This window comes from Nannospalax galili, unplaced genomic scaffold (assembly GCF_000622305.1).
Source record: "Nannospalax galili isolate Female #2095 unplaced genomic scaffold, S.galili_v1.0 scaffold146, whole genome shotgun sequence".
In the NCBI taxonomy this organism is placed as follows: domain Eukaryota; kingdom Metazoa; phylum Chordata; class Mammalia; order Rodentia; family Spalacidae; genus Nannospalax; species Nannospalax galili.
Window position 1 is genome coordinate 8816963 of NW_008357929.1, and position 15102 is coordinate 8832064.

The following is a 15102-nucleotide window of genomic DNA, read 5'->3' on the forward strand; positions in this document are numbered from 1 at the left end:
TCCAAAAAAAAATCTCACCACTAATCAAAAAGGTAAACAAACAAAAAAACCCCAACAACCCCCCCCAAAAAACAAAAAAAACCCCACAAATAATAGAGCTCATGAACGTCTGCATTTTCTACAAAAGCAGATTAATTAGCTGAACAAGAAAGGCCTTTAAATATATTTACTGAATAAATGAAGGGAAGATTTATAGCGATGCTTGAGAGGGAGGAACACAATGAAGAAGCTGATATAAAAAGGAAGAAAGAAAATGAATAAGAAAGAGCCAGAGTAAGATAGAGGTGAGAAGGTCTGACAGGTGTACGGAGGTTGGCGGAGAGGTAGACTGGGAGGAACAGCAGGAAGAGGGTTAGGGGAGGCAGTGATGGACACATAGGAAGAGAGATTGTGCTGCTGGGCTCCAAGAGGCAGTAAGGTACAAGGAGAGACTAAAAGGGTGGGGATGGGAGATGGGGATAAAAAGGTACAAAGGACAGGAGAGGAGAAAAGATGGAAAGGAGGAGGAGAAACTTGGAAGATGTGTTGGGAGGAAGGATAGGGTAAAAGTTTGGGGAGAGAGGGAATGTGAGGGTGGGGCAGGGTTCTAAGGGAGAATCAAAGGCCACCTTGGAGAGCAAGATGCTAGGGAGTCTCTGGTTGGGAGGGGATGGGAGAGAACACAGAAATAGGCTCCAGGAGGCTCAGAATGAGGGAAAGGGAAAAGTGTGGCTGGGGGAGGAGGTGGGGAAAGTGGAGGGTAGGTTTAAAAAGACATCCAGAGAGGGGAATGTTGGGTGTGGTGGACTCTGACCTAGGTCTTACCCTATTCTCCATCCTTGGAAGGCTCTCCTAGTGTTTTCTTCTTTCAGCTAGATGGAGCCTTGCTTGATGTTGGAGAAAAGAGAATCAGGCATTAAGTTGTCATGGGTGGGTACCTCAGGCCAGGAAGGTTGGGTTGTTGAAGGGACAGGCCGGTAAGTCAGCAGTCTTTTGGAGGGCCGACCTGAAAGGCGCTAGCAGTGAAAACGAGAGTCGCTAGGCTGTTCTAGAAGCAGAAATTCCAAGACCGATGCAACAGGGGTGATTTTACCAGATTGGGTCAGGGACCCTGAAGGTGGGATAAGCCAGGGAAGGAGACTGAAGAAGAAAGAAGAGAGAAGTGAAAAGCAGGTTAGACCTATAGCACCAGCCGAAACCCTTGGGGAAAGGGAGGCCACAGGCCTTTCCAGGGGCGTCCGTGAGGCGGGGCTCCGCAGTGTCCCAGGCGCACCTGCAGGAAGAAGAAGGGAAGAGGCAGCCTAGGCCTGGAGGGCAGTCCAGGGAGTCCAGACTCCAGGGAGTCCAGACTGCGGGGGCTGGCTAGGAGCTGGGACTTCTGAGAAGCCGGCGCCTCTTTCCCATTAGCAGTTAAAGTCAAGCAAATGAAGGGGCGTGATCCCGGTGCTCAGGCTTCTTCCTCTGCACCTGGACGAGGAGGGGTGGGGGCCAGGACTTCCGGTTCAGGTGAGTGTCCCTTCAGTGACGTCAGGTCACCCTCGACTGGCCCTCCGGTACCGCCCCAGCTCCCGCGCGCTCGGTGGCCTAGGGGACGCGCCCCCGACGCCCTACTTATACTCAGGTGTGCCGCACCTGTTCGCCTGCACCTGCAGACTCGCCAGCTCTCCCGCGCCCAGCAGCCTCGGGCCTACGGGCCCGGAAACTTTCTGGGGGCCACGCCCAAACGGACCCTTTGGGAACTCCTGGCCTCCGGGGGCTCCTTTTGTCTGGAACCTGTCCTTCGGGCGAAGCCGGTTCCCTCTGCCGGGACTATCGCTCCATCGGAGGGGTCGGCCTGTGCTCACTTCTGTTGTCAAGATTTGCAGTGACCTGGCTAAGAGCACCTTTGTCTCGGACTGACCTAAACCTCCATTCAGATTTTCTGGTGGGGCTGCTCCCCAGATTCTGTTTTACTGTAGAGTCCCATCTCTTCTGAGACGGAAATGGCCAATTCGGGCCTGCAGTTGCTGGGCTTCTCCATGGCTATGCTGGGCTGGGTGGGCCTGATAGTGAGCACCGCCATCCCGCAGTGGCAGATGAGCTCGTACGCGGGCGACAACATCATCACAGCCCAGGCCATGTACAAGGGGCTGTGGATGGAGTGCGTCACGCAGAGCACTGGCTTGATGAGCTGCAAAATGTACGACTCCGTGCTCGCCCTGCCGGGTAAGGCCGCGGGACTGACGGGGCGGACTTGCCCCGGGTGGAGGTGGCGGGCCGGGTGAGGGAGGGCCGGCGGCTCCAGCCTGGTGCCCTGGGTTGCAGGGAGCAGGAGGAAGTGGACGCGCGGGTGCGCTCCGCAGGGCCGAGAAACCGGCCAGGACGCAGGCGACCGCACGTGGGCCCCCGCCCCTCTCCCTGGGCCTGAGAAGGGACCTGCACCCGGCATCCCGACCCCCTCCTGGGCCGTCGGTGGCCCTCATCTTCTGCTGCTTTCCCGGAGACAAAAGGGGTTGCGGGGTGGAGTGCGGCCGCTTGTTAGACGTGGGCCGATGGCTGTGGCCGCTAATCTTATCGTCCGATTAGCCGAAGCCACAAACCCGGTGGCCTCGATAGCGGTGCCCGAGCTGGGCCACGCGCCGGCCAGCGCAGCCAGATCCAGGGCTCTGGCCGCCACCTTCCCTCCTCTCTCGCCCCTTCTCCGTTCCCCCTACCCGGAGCAGTTTCATCGAAACCCTGGCGCCCCGGGCGGGTTCTCGAGCACAGGGCGGGGCGCCGAGCAGGAAGGCGGGGTGGGGTGGGGGGGTGCGCCTCGGCGGAACCCAGCAGGCAGACAGCGGTCAGGGGTTAGTGGGCGCGGCCCGCGGCTCTAAGGCCCGCGCCATCCAAAGGCTGCCTGCAATTTCCTGAAAATGACGCCGTCCTTCCTCCTTCGCAGCGTCTACACAGGCCACTCGAGCCCTAATGGTGGTATCCTTGGTACTGGGCTTTTTGGCCATGTTTGTGGCTACGATGGGCATGAAGTGCACTCGCTGTGGGGGAGATGACAAAGTGAAGAAGGCCCGTATAGCCATGGCTGGAGGCATCGTTTTCATAGTAGCAGGTGAGCCACGAAGTCAAGGTGGGATCAAAAGCTGGCTCTTCCATCCAGGAAGATGGTCAAGGTCCTGGCTTGTATGCTCAATAGAATTCTTATTCTCTTTCTAGGTCTGGCTGCCTTGGTAGCATGCTCCTGGATTGGTCATCAGATTGTCACAGACTTTTATAACGCTCTGATCCCCATGAATATTAAGTAAGTTTCCTGTCTTCTAAGTAGATAGGTGTGGGGACTTGGGACAGGAAGGAGGGCATCGGGTTCTGACTCCAATCCTTTGTCTCCACAGGTATGAATTTGGTCCTGCCATCTTCATTGGCTGGGCAGGGTCTGCTCTGGTTCTCCTGGGTGGTGCACTGCTCTCTTGCTCTTGTCCTGGTAGTGAAAGCAATGCTGCCTACCGAGCACCCCGTTCCTACCCCAAGTCGAATTCTGCCAAGGAGTATGTGTGAGCTAGGGCTCAGCCTGTGGGCAAGGTGTGGGACAAAGGCCTCCTGGTCAATTAACTACATCCCTGAACATCATGTACAATTCTCTGGGGGGGGGGGGTAACTGGGTGGGGCAGGCGAAATGTGGGGAGGGTGTGCTTTTTGTACAGTAATAAAAACTAAGTTTTGGAAGGTAGGTTTCTTTTTCTAGCCCTCTTGCCTTGTCCCTACTCAGATCTTTGCCAGGGAATTGGAACTAAAGAGTGTCTTAGTTCAAACACCATAGTGTACCTGTCCTATTTTATTGTTATTCAGGTCCAATGCCTGAACTCTGGCCTCTAGGACTCAGGTTCTTAGATTCCCTTATCTATCCCTGCTCCCCAACCCCTTAACATTTTTTTTCAGGGTTAGAGATGGCTCAGTGGTTAAGAACACCAGCGGCCCTTGCAGAGGACCTGGGTTTGATTCCAGCACCCACATGGCCAGTAACAACTATCTGTAACTCCAGTTCCAGGGGAATCCAACACTCTCTTCTGACCTCCTCCGGTACTGCACGACTAGGATGCACTTAACACACATGCAGGCAATACACTCATACACATCAAAAAAAAAAAAATTTCCCCCACCCATTGATTATTCTTCTGTTTGCCTGTCTGTGGACTTGGTTCCTTCCTTTTCCCTTCATATGAGTTCCTGGAATCAAACACAAGTCATCATCAGGCTTGTGATACGAGAGCTTTTACCTGCTGAGCAACCTTGCAGCCCCCACTGTCCACCCTTGTTTAAACAACACTCCATTTTTGTTTAAAAAGTAGCAACCGATGAGCTTTTAAAACAATAATTAGGGGCTGGAGAGATGGCTCAGTGGTTAAAAGCACTGACTGCTCTTGCAGAGGACCTGGGTTCAATTCCCAGCCCCCACATGGTGGCTACAAACCGTCCTTAACTCCAGTTCCAGGGGAATCCGAAGCCCTCTTCAGACCTCCGTGGCATTGTACAACATGGGTGCACTCACATAAATGCAGGCAATACACTCATATACGTAAAATAAAAAATAAGCCAGGCGTGGTGGTGCATGCCTTTAATCCCAGCACTCAGGAGGCAGAGGCAGGCGGATCTCTGTGAGTTCAAGGCCAGCCTGATCTACATAGTGAGTTCCAGGCCAGCTGGGGCTACTGGGAGACCCTGCCTCAAAAAAAGACCCCCCCCCAAAAAAAAAATTAAAAAAAAATAAAAAAACAATAATAATTTAAAAAGTATTTTATTAGAAACAGGTATGGGATGAGGGGAATTTCCTATTTGCTTGCTGTACACTATGCCCTCACCCCACTTTTGCCCTGATCAGGGCTCTATAGACAAAGCAACAGGGTGGGGGGTGGGGACAAGTAAAGTCAGTGCAAATACCACTATGATTCTGAGCCCAGTGTCTTCCCCTCCCCTTTGTCTAGTCAAATCTGGTCAGTCAAATATCTAGGTCATCATCTGGGTCTTCTTGGTCCACATCATAAGCATCTGGTTCATAGAAGATGTGGCTCTTCTGGCCTGGTACAGGGTATAGCAGAGCCTGCTGTCTGAGGAAGGAAGAATTGATGCTGAGGAAGGTGGGTGATAGGTCAGGTCTGGACAGTCACCCCCTTACTAGTGGCCTTCACTCAGGTAACACATCCTACAAGGCCTTTGTGTCATTTTTTTGGTCTAAGTTCCTTTCTCTAAGTTCTATGAGTAATTAAAGATGAAGTACCACTTAGCCCTGGAACAGGTTCTGTCTTGTACTGCTCTAACAAAGCCCTAAGCTTGAGGGCAGGGATTTTGTAGTCTTGATTCACCCACCCAACACACTGGGAACACAGTAACAGGCATCTACTGAGCCCTTGTGAACCAGCCTTTGCCACACCCATATACCAGTTCTAGCACTGCTGCCTGGAGAAAAGGGCCACCTCTCCAGAGTCTGGTCTGGCTCAGCCAGGGCCCAGATTACTCTAGGAAAAATGAGAGCCAAGACCTATGGCTGTAATGGAGAGAAAAGTCAGAAAGGTTCTCTGTCATTGTGGGAAGTACAGGTGGGTAAGGAACCACTCCCTAGACTTGTCTTTCATGGTGGACTTCAGCCCCTATAAAGTCTTGAAAGGTTAATCAATAACCTGTCATCCCACCTTTCTGTGACCCAGATGCTGGGCACCACTCAGGGATCCAAGTTCTTAAGTCCCATTCTTACTTTTCAGAGCTGAACTGGAAAGGCAGAGTCAGGCTGTCTCTGGCTTCTCTTTCTTTCTTGGACAAGTGAAGATTAAATGTCAAATGAGCTGTGGGGTCCACCTGTAGGTACAAATACTGCTGCCATTCAGCCCCATCCTGAAATTCCAAAATCCCCTACCCCTAACCTCTGTAGTTTTTTCCTTTAACCCTAAGCTCACCCCCTTGTTTTGGCCTTGGGACTTTTAGATACCTGGGTTGTTTGAGGATCTAGGTGTGGCTGGGACTGGAGGGGAGACTCCTTATGGAGATCCAGGCTGAAGTCAGGAAGGATGGAGAACCACCAAGTCTGGGAAAGAGAGTTAAAAAATTTTTTTTCTCTCACTTTATTAAACAAAGAGTGAATTCAGGACCTTATTTCCTTCCCCCAATAACCATTCTACTCTTTTAAATTTTTTGTTCCTAATTTCTAGAAGATAGTATCCTTCACTGATTTAAGTTCATGGTCTGTTGAGTCAAACAACCCCGAGTTCAAATACGGGTATTTCACTTGGCACTTAAGTTTTATTACTTGGGTAAGTGACTTAAATTTAAACATCCCTCGATTCATTTCCCAGTTTGAAACAATCACTTCACAGGGTAGCTGTGAAGGTTAAATGAGGTAAATGATAGAAAACATAGGAAAAGGACTGGTGATATAGCTCAATGGTAGTATGTGAGCTTAGCATCTTTGTAAATCTAGGTTTGATCCCCAGCACCACAAAAATAAAACACAGGAGTACTCAATCACATCAACTTTTTGTTTTTCTGATACAGGATCTCTTATTGCCCAAACTGACCTTGAACTTACTAGGTAGCCTTTAACCTGATCCTCATGCCTCTACCTCCCAAGTGTGCATCAGCTTTTATTGCCCTTCCCATCATGCTGCCCTTTTTTTCTGATCCCAATCTCCAGTCTTCTCTGTTGCCTCTCCTGACCTGAAGAGTTGCATGCTGCTGGGGCCTTCTATAGAGGATGGAGGCTGAAGCCTGGCCCATTTTACCACTCAGGGTCACCTCCGTGTGAGCAAGGGATCTCAGTGCTCCCATGGGGCCGGGACCATGAAGCTCTTCATGTAGTAGGCCCAACACCCGTACCTGCTCTACCTGGGAGTTGTCACCTGGAGAGGGACAAGAAATGTGGAGCATGAAGGACAGTAGGCAGCATTAGGTGAAGGTCTTGGAGTAAATGGTGAAGAGAAGGAAGGAAAGGCTCACATTCTACAACTCTGCCACATTGTGACATACCTTGCTACACTGCTAATACATTTTCTTATTCCCATTCAAATTGGATCAGGACACCACTCTGACTTCAGGTTTTTAGCATGATACGAACACTTTCAGGATGTGTCTACCAACGTTCCAGTCTCATTTCCTACTGAACTACTTATATGTTGTAGAATTTGCCAAGATGTCAGGCAGCTTCTTCCTCCCTTTTTGGGAGCATTAACCATGTCACACTGCACTAAACACATTTATGTTTTTCACATTTATTGTGTGTGTGTGTGTGTGTGTGTGTGTGTGTGTGCATGTTCCATGGTATGCTTCTCTTCTTCCAGTATGTGGGATTTGGGGATCAAACTAAGGTCATCAGACTTGGCAGCAAGGGTCTTTATCCAATTAGCCATTTCATTGGCCCACTTTGGCACATTTAAATTCTTACAAAGGTCAGCATTTTTATATTTTTAGATTAAATTACATGGCAATTTCAACTGGCTCACCCTAAAGCTGTCATACACCCCCATTTTTTATTTGAGACAAAGTCTTATGTGTTCAGGCTGATCTTAAACTATGTAGGGAATGATGACCTTGACTTCATTTTCCTCTACTGCCCCAGTGCAAGTATTAAAAGCATTTGCCACCACACCTGGCTAATGGTGGTGTTCAACTTACCATCCTCCTGTCTCTGCCTCCAGAGTATTGTGATTACAAGCAAGTCTGGGATCACAGAGTTGGAGATCAAACACCTAATGCAAAGCAGGGAGTATCTGACAGGAAAACCTATTCTAGTGAGCTGGGTGTGGTGGTACAAGCCTTTAATCCCAGCACTGAGGAGGCAGAGGCAGGAAGATCTCTGTGAGATAGAGGCCAGCTTGGTCTACCTAGAATTCCAGGCCAGCTGTGGCTACAGGGAGACCGGGTCTCAAAAAGACCAAACAAACAAAAAAATCTATTTCAGTATCCAGAGATTACTTCAGGGCTAGTCCTAATGTTCCTATCTGGGCCACATTTTGCCTGCCTGCCTCATAAATTATTTTCTTAGGGTACTCTGTGCATGTCTTTAAATCAAAAGGATCCCCATATCACAGCCCTTGTCAGACTATCTTGTAACTGCCTTATTTTATTTTATTTTGGGGAGAAAGGATCTCATGTACTCCAAGCTAGGCTGGATCTCGTTATGTAACTGAGGATGATCCTGAACTCCTGATCCTCCATCACCAAAGTGCTAGGATTTCAGGTGTGCACCACCACATCTAGTTTATGTGGTGCTAAGGATTGAACCTAGGGCTTTCATGAATGCTAAGCAGGCATTCTACCACCTGAGTTACATCCTCAGGCCCATTTACTTCTTTCTATCTTTTATGAGACTGAGCTGTGGAAAGGCAATGACTCAACTATAAGGCTAGTCTTGTGCTCTTAACCACTGAGCCATCTCTCCAGCCCCAAGTCTTTATTTTTCTATTATTTAAAATTGCACATGACATTGCATTGCATTGTGCTTAATATTTGTTAAAGGACTGAGGGCTGGGGATATAGCTCAGTTATTAGAGTACCTGCCTAGCACACAATAAACTCTGGGGTCTATCTTATACCACATAAACTATGTGTGGTTGTACAGGACTCTAATCTCAGCATTTGGGAGTGAAGGCAGGAAGATTAGAAGTTCAAGGTCATCCTTCACTACATACCTACTACAGGTCAGCCTTGATTTTACATTCATCAGGGATATATGAGATCCTGTTTGTGTGTTTTTTTTTTTTTTGGTTGGTTGGTTGGTTGGTTGGTTTGTCTTTTGGTCTTTTTGAGACAGGGTCTCCCTGTAGCCCCAGCTGTCCTGGAACTCACTATGTAGACCAGGCTTGCCTTGAATGCACAGAGATTTGCCTGCCTTTGCCTCCTCAGTGCTGGGACTAAGGGTGTGTGCCACTAGGCCCAGCATGAGACCCTGTTTGAGAAAAAAAAAGTGAGAACTAAAAATCAAAATTCAGAGTAGGGCAGAGTGGTGTGCACATGCACGTGAGCACCCCCCCACCAAATACATAAACCTTAAAGATAGTAACAAAAAAAATCCCAACAACCAGTACCCCACCCCTTCAACTTCCCAGAAGGTTAAGGATATGGAGGAATGTCTAAATGGAGATCCCTGATGTCTCTTGTTAGGATGGAAAGGAAAAGGGTGGAATTCTTTGGCAGGAGGAGACATATAAGGCCTAGCAACAATGGAGGGGCCTCACCTGGGTAGATGTTTGGCTGGCTCAGAGCATGTAGGGTCTGGCAGAGTGTAATGCAGGGAAGACGAAGCAACAGCCAGCTGAGTGAATCAAGAGCAACTGTGACAGGACCAGGACCTGTCCTCCTGCACATGGCTCTTAAGATTCCCAGAGGTCCTCCAGGGAAAGCCTTCCCAGTTTTTGACCAGTTAAGAGGATCTCTGAAGATGTCATGGTAAACCAGTCTAAAATGGGAAAACAGGAGACATAATATTATGATATCAAACTTCTTCGATTTCTGGATTCTTGTTTTCTCAATTTTACCAATACCCTAAATATTATTACTAGGTTTTTAATTAATTAAAAAAATTTTTGAGGTAGGGTTTCCCTGAAACCAGCTGGCCTGGAACTCACTATGTAGACCAAGCTAGCCTCTACCTCACAGAGAGCCACCTGCCTCTCCCTCCCAAGTGGTGGGATTAAAGGTATGTGCCACCATGCTTGGCTTTATTTTGTTTTTGAGATAGGGTCTGTGCAATCCCTGGCTGGCCTGGGATTCACTATGTAGACTAGGTTGGTGTTGAACTCAGAGATCCACCTGTCTCTGCCTCTTGACTGCTGGAACTAAAGGTGTGTATCACCATGCCAGGTCTGAAAGCTAATTACTGAAAGGATACAGTGACTGACAGCACAGACTTTGGTGTCTCATAGCTTAAGTTCTAGTTTGTTTCTCCATTGCTGTGACAAAATACTCTGACCAATACCAACTTGGGCAGGAAAGGGTTTATTAGGCTTACATCTCCCAGGTCACAGTTCATCTGGGAGCCCAAGGTAGGAACTCAGGGCAGGAACCTGGAGGCAGGAGCTGGAGCACAGTCCATGGAGGAACACTGCTTACTGGCTTGCTCCCCTTGCCCCTGCTCAGCCTGCTTTCTTTTCTTTTCTTTTTTTTTTTTTTTAAACTTTGGAAAAAGAAAAAAAAAACCCTGCCAGGTGTGGTGGTGCACGCCTTTAATCCTAGCACTTGGGAGGCAGAGGCAGGTGGATCTTTGTGAACTGAGGCCAGCCTGGTCTACATAGGGAATTTCAGGCCAAGCAGGCCTACGTAGCAAGGCCCTGTCTCAAAAAAAAAAAAAAAAAAAAACCCCAAAATAACAAAAAGCTAATCATGAATGTGTCGTGCAATGCCCTCGTAGGTCAGAGAGGCTGTCAGATCCCCTGGGACTGGAGTTACTGACGGTTGTTAGCTGCCATGTGGGTGCTGGGATTCGAACCCACGTCTTCTGCAAGAATAACCAGTGTTCTTAACCACTGAGCCATCTCTCCAGCCCCACAGCCTGCTTTCTTATGCAACAAAGGCCCACCTGCCCAGGGGTGGCACTACCCACAGTGGGTTGGCCCTCCCACATCACTCAACAATCAAGAAGATGCCCCACAGACATGGCCACAGGCCAGTCCTATGGAAGCAATTCCCCAATTGAGGTCAACCCAGGTGTGTCAAGGTGACACTAAAGCTATCCAGCACAAGTTCCAAGCCTGGCTCTGGTACTTGCCCAAGGTCATTCAACTGGGAATTCAAACTCAGAGGACCAGAGTTTGGTTCACAGCAAGCTCTCAACTGCCTGTAACTCCAGCTCCAGGGGAGCCAATGACCTTTTCTCACCTCCGCCTATACACATATGCCACCCTCCACACATACACACAACTAAAATAAAAATGAACCTGGAAGAAAAGTCTCTCCTTCTGTACTGACACTGAATACACAAGGCTTGTCATCTCTCTTACCATTGTTTTTTAACATTTACTAGGAAACAAGCCTGTCTCATTCACTAGTCTACCTCTATTGCCTTATCACAGCTCCTGGTTTTTAGTGCTCCATATATATATGGAGTTAGTGCTGATGCTAGCCTGGGATCTAATTCAAAAAGCTAGAGCTTGTTTATCTTAACCATCCAGGAGGGTCTCTAATGCTAAGATGTGCTGCCTGCCTTTTACTTCTAGCACTCTCTTCGAGGGCCTCTGCTTTGGATTGCCCAAGATGTCACCACCCCTCATCATTCCCTCTGGCTACTTCTCAACACCTTAAAGAGATATATAGCCATTATTTCAATTATTATTATTTCTGGAGGGTCTCACTTTGTAGCCCAGGTTGGCCTCAAACTAGGTAGCCAAGACTGGGATCACAGGTGTATGTCAGCACACCCGGTTTATGTGGTACTGGGATCAAACCCAGGGGTTTGTGCATGGCAGGGAAGTACGCTTCTACCACTGAGCCATGTCTCCAGCCCCTAAAGCAAATTTATGATCTTTTAAAGATATTTTATTTTTATTTTTTTGGTCTTTTTGAGACAGGGTCTCCCTGTAGCCCCAGCTAGGCTGGAACTTGATATGTAAACCAGGCTGACCTCAAACTCACTAAGATCCACCTGCCTCTGCCTCCCAAGTGCTGGGATTAAAGGCATGTGCCACCACACCCAGCCTAACATATTTTGTCTTCAATTATGTGTAAATGTGTGTGTCTGTGTGGTTATGTGCACCTGAATACAGGTGCTTAAGAAGCCAGGATAGGGCATTGGATCCTCTGGGGTTGGATTAAAAGTGGTTGTGAGCTACCCTACATGGGTGCTAGAAATCCGACTTGGTTCTACAAGAGCAACATATACCCTTAACTGCTGAGCCATCTCTCCAGCTTCTGTGATTTGTTTTTTAATGGTATGGGGAAGAAACCTAGGGCTTTGAGCACACGTGGTAAGTGCTCTACCACTGAGCTATATCAATCCTCTCTTTGTAACCCATTTTATATAACTATATACCCATGGTTACATAAAAATTTCTCAGATAAAGAGGGACCACGGGTAAAAAAAGATTAAGAAGCCTTGTTATTTTATTTTATTTTATTTTTTTGAGACAGGGTCTCACTATAGCCCCAGCTGGCCTGGAACTCACTATGTAGACCATGCTGGCCTTGAACTCATAGAGATCTGCCTGCCTCTGCTTCCCAACTGCTGGGATTAAAGGCGTGCACCACCACGCTCAGCCAAGCCCTGGTATTTTAAGAAGCCTAAACTGGGTTGGAGAGTTGACTCAGTGGTTAAGAGCGCTGACTGCTCTTGTAGAGGACCCAGGTTCAATTCCCAGCACCCACATGACAGCTAACAACTGTCTGTAACTCCAGTTCTAGGGGAACACTCACTTCTGACCTCCTTGGGAAATGCATAACATGGGTGCACATGCAGGCAAGACATTCATACACACATTAAAAAAAAAAAAAAGAAGTCTAAGCTATTTTAAAGAAACCTGAAGGTCATTTTTTGTTGTTTTTTTGAGACAGGGTCTCCTTGTAGCCCCAAATGACCTAGAACCTACAATGTAGACAAGGCTGGCCTCAATCTCAGAATGCTGGATTTAAAGATGTGTGCTACCATGCCCCACCCAAAAGTCAATTTTGCTAAAAACAGTAACTCTTCACTTGGTTCTACACATAACTAAAATGGAATAAATGGCTTGGCAATCTGTCTTCACACTGTCATTTCCTTTGCTGCCTCAACCTTGAAGTCAGACTCCACTCAGCTCTGCATGTAGACATGCTGTTCACTCAAAAATCACTTTGTCTTTTTAGTATATAATGTTGAGAGCAGCCTGAGGGTAGGATCACCTAAATAGCTCTGTGGTGATTTCTGTGATTTTTTTTTTTTGGAGACAGGGTCTCCCTGTTAGCCCCAACTGACCTGGAACTCACTATGTAGACCAAGATGGCCTTTTCTTACAGAGATCTTTCTGTCTCTGCCTCCAGAGTGCTGGGATTAAAGGCATGTACCACCACACCTGGCTAGTTTCTTTTTTTTAAAAAAATTTATTATCGGGGCTGGAGAGATGTTTCAGAGGTTGAGAGCACTGACTGCTCTTGCAGAGGACCAGGGTTCGATTCCCAGCTACGAACTGTCCTTAACCTCAGTTCCAGGGGAATCCAAAAATAATAAATAATAAAATATTATTTTATGTGTACAAGTGTATTGTCTGCATGTATGTGAGTGCACCCATGTCGTGCAATGCAGTGGAGGTCAGAAGAGGGTGTCAGATTCCTCTGGTACTGGAATTAAGGATGGTTTGTAGCCATCATGTGGGTGCTGGGAATTGAACCCAGGTCCTCTGTAAGAGCAGTCAGTGCTCTCAACCGCTGAGCCATCTCTCCAGCCTCATAAATAAAATATTTTCCTTTAGCTCCAGCTGGCTTGGAACTCACTATGCAGAGCAGGCTGACCTTGAATTCAGAGATCCGCATGCCTTTTCCTCCCCTTATTTATTATTTCTATTTTATGTGTATGAGTGTATTACCTGCATGTATGTAAGTGCACCCATGACGTGCAATGCCCTTCCCAATGAAGGTCAGAAAAGGGCATTGGATACCCTGGAACTGGAGTTATGGTCGACTGTTGCGCCACGTAGGGGCTGGGAATCGAACCCGGGTCCTCTGCAAGAGCAGTCAGTGTGCTTAACTGCTGAACCATCTCTCCAGCCTCCTTATTATTTACTTTTAATAAAGTTTGGTGCCTGCTGTGCCCGAGATTCTTTTTGCCTTTGAATTCTGTAATTGGCAGAAAAATGAACCTGAACAAGACCCCTAATCGGTAACATGAGGTTATGTGCTTCCTGCAGTAAGGAAGCCCCTGAGCAACTGGCCCAATTTATACTTACCGGTTGTTGACATCAGCGCCGAAACCTTCACGAAACTCTTCCTCACTCACTTCACAGCCCAGGACGTGGACTTGTTCCCCACTAAGGCAGAAACGAGCAGAAAATGTTGGAATAGTGGGTGCACGGGACTCCTTCCCAGGGAAGGACCGGAAGGCACGAGTGGGTAACTCACCAAAGAGCAGATTTCTTGATAAGTGCCTTCAGAAGACCACGTCCCTCCCACTCCACGGAATCTGGGAAGAGCCAAGACGAACGAGCACAGTGAGAAACTCCAGGTCTCCGACTTCATAATCTACCGCGACTTCCAGCCCTACCTGCGAGCCACTGCTCCTTGCAAGACAGCCGCCCCTTGATCCGGCCCCACCAGCCTCGGCTCTGCCCCTCACCTCGAAGAAGCACCAAGCCACCGAGGGCCAGCAGGGACTCCAGCATTTCTGACGCGTCCAGCGTCTTTCTGGACGCCTTTTGATGTCGTCACGGCCAAGGGGCGGGGCACTTATAATTGCTTCCACCATTAGGAGCTGGTAAAGTCTGGAATGAGAGGTGATTTAACATTCAGAAGTCTCGGTGGGGCTTACGCGGAGGGGCCGCTGCGGAACCTCGTGCACAGACGTAGATGACATCCCCAGTCTGCACTGAGGCCAGAAAGGCCGTTGGAACAGTTGTCAGTGGGCTGGGGCGAAGGGGGTCGCAAGAGCCACAATTCCCATGAAAGTCCGAACCTGCAGTCGAATGACGTCACTGGCCCCGCCTATATCATTGAAAGCTGGACCTCAGGCCCCGCCCCGCGACCTCCCTGCGCGCGTGCGCGACCCCGCATCCTTGTTCAGGGTACTCTGGGCTTTCCTTAACTCTACCCTCCCTCTTAAGATCGAATAGGGGGAACCTGAGTCCCGGGGAAGTGAATACACGTCACCACCGGAAGTATTGTCAGAGGGTGAAAAGGAGGAGGGAAGAGAGGAGGAGGGAGTCCTCTGGGCGGTAAAATGGCGCCTGTCAGAGTGGGAAACCCAGCTGCAGAGACTGCAGCTCCACTCCCCAGCGGCTAAGAGTCCCCCCGGGGAGGGGGACGCCACTCCGGCCCAGAGCTGCGCTCCCTTGGGCTCCCCCTCCCCTTCCTTCTCCGCTCCTGGGCTCGGCCGCCTGGCTCAGTCGCTGGGTACTCCGAGCGCCGCTGCCCCCGCCCGCCCCTTTCCTGGGGCAGACCCCTACCGCGCCTGCGCAGCGGGCCACCTTCGGCTTCCCCCCCTTCCCCTCCCATCTC

The 15102-nt window shown here is 49.0% G+C and overlaps 2 protein-coding genes across 6 annotated transcripts; one reads left to right on the forward strand and one right to left on the reverse strand.

Moving 5' to 3' along the window:
* Window positions 1–1585: 1585 nt before the first annotated feature.
* Window positions 1586–3607, forward strand: Cldn7 (claudin 7). Its single transcript, XM_008855843.3, has 4 exons — window positions 1586–2184; window positions 2897–3061; window positions 3166–3250; window positions 3342–3607. The coding sequence occupies exons 1-4, from the start codon at window positions 1962–1964 to the stop codon at window positions 3502–3504; spliced, it is 636 nt and encodes a 211-aa protein (XP_008854065.1). The 5' UTR covers window positions 1586–1961; the 3' UTR covers window positions 3505–3607.
* Window positions 3608–4855: 1248 nt separating this feature from the next.
* Elp5 (elongator acetyltransferase complex subunit 5) lies at window positions 4856–14683 on the reverse strand. Of its 5 annotated transcripts, XM_029557506.1 has the most exons (9): window positions 14561–14683; window positions 14153–14369; window positions 14011–14071; window positions 13839–13919; window positions 9168–9388; window positions 6652–6833; window positions 5927–6022; window positions 5696–5811; window positions 4856–5051 (listed from the first exon to the last, which is right to left on the reverse strand). In XM_029557506.1, exons 2-9 carry the CDS (start codon window positions 14268–14270, stop codon window positions 4943–4945), a joined length of 984 nt encoding a protein of 327 aa, XP_029413366.1. In that variant the 5' UTR covers window positions 14271–14369; window positions 14561–14683; the 3' UTR covers window positions 4856–4942. The 5 variants fall into 5 exon arrangements, with proteins under 5 accessions (XP_029413366.1, XP_029413365.1, XP_029413368.1 ...); XM_029557505.1 differs by having other exon boundaries at window positions 14153–14581; XM_029557508.1 differs by having other exon boundaries at window positions 14225–14579.
* Window positions 14684–15102: the final 419 nt, after the last annotated feature.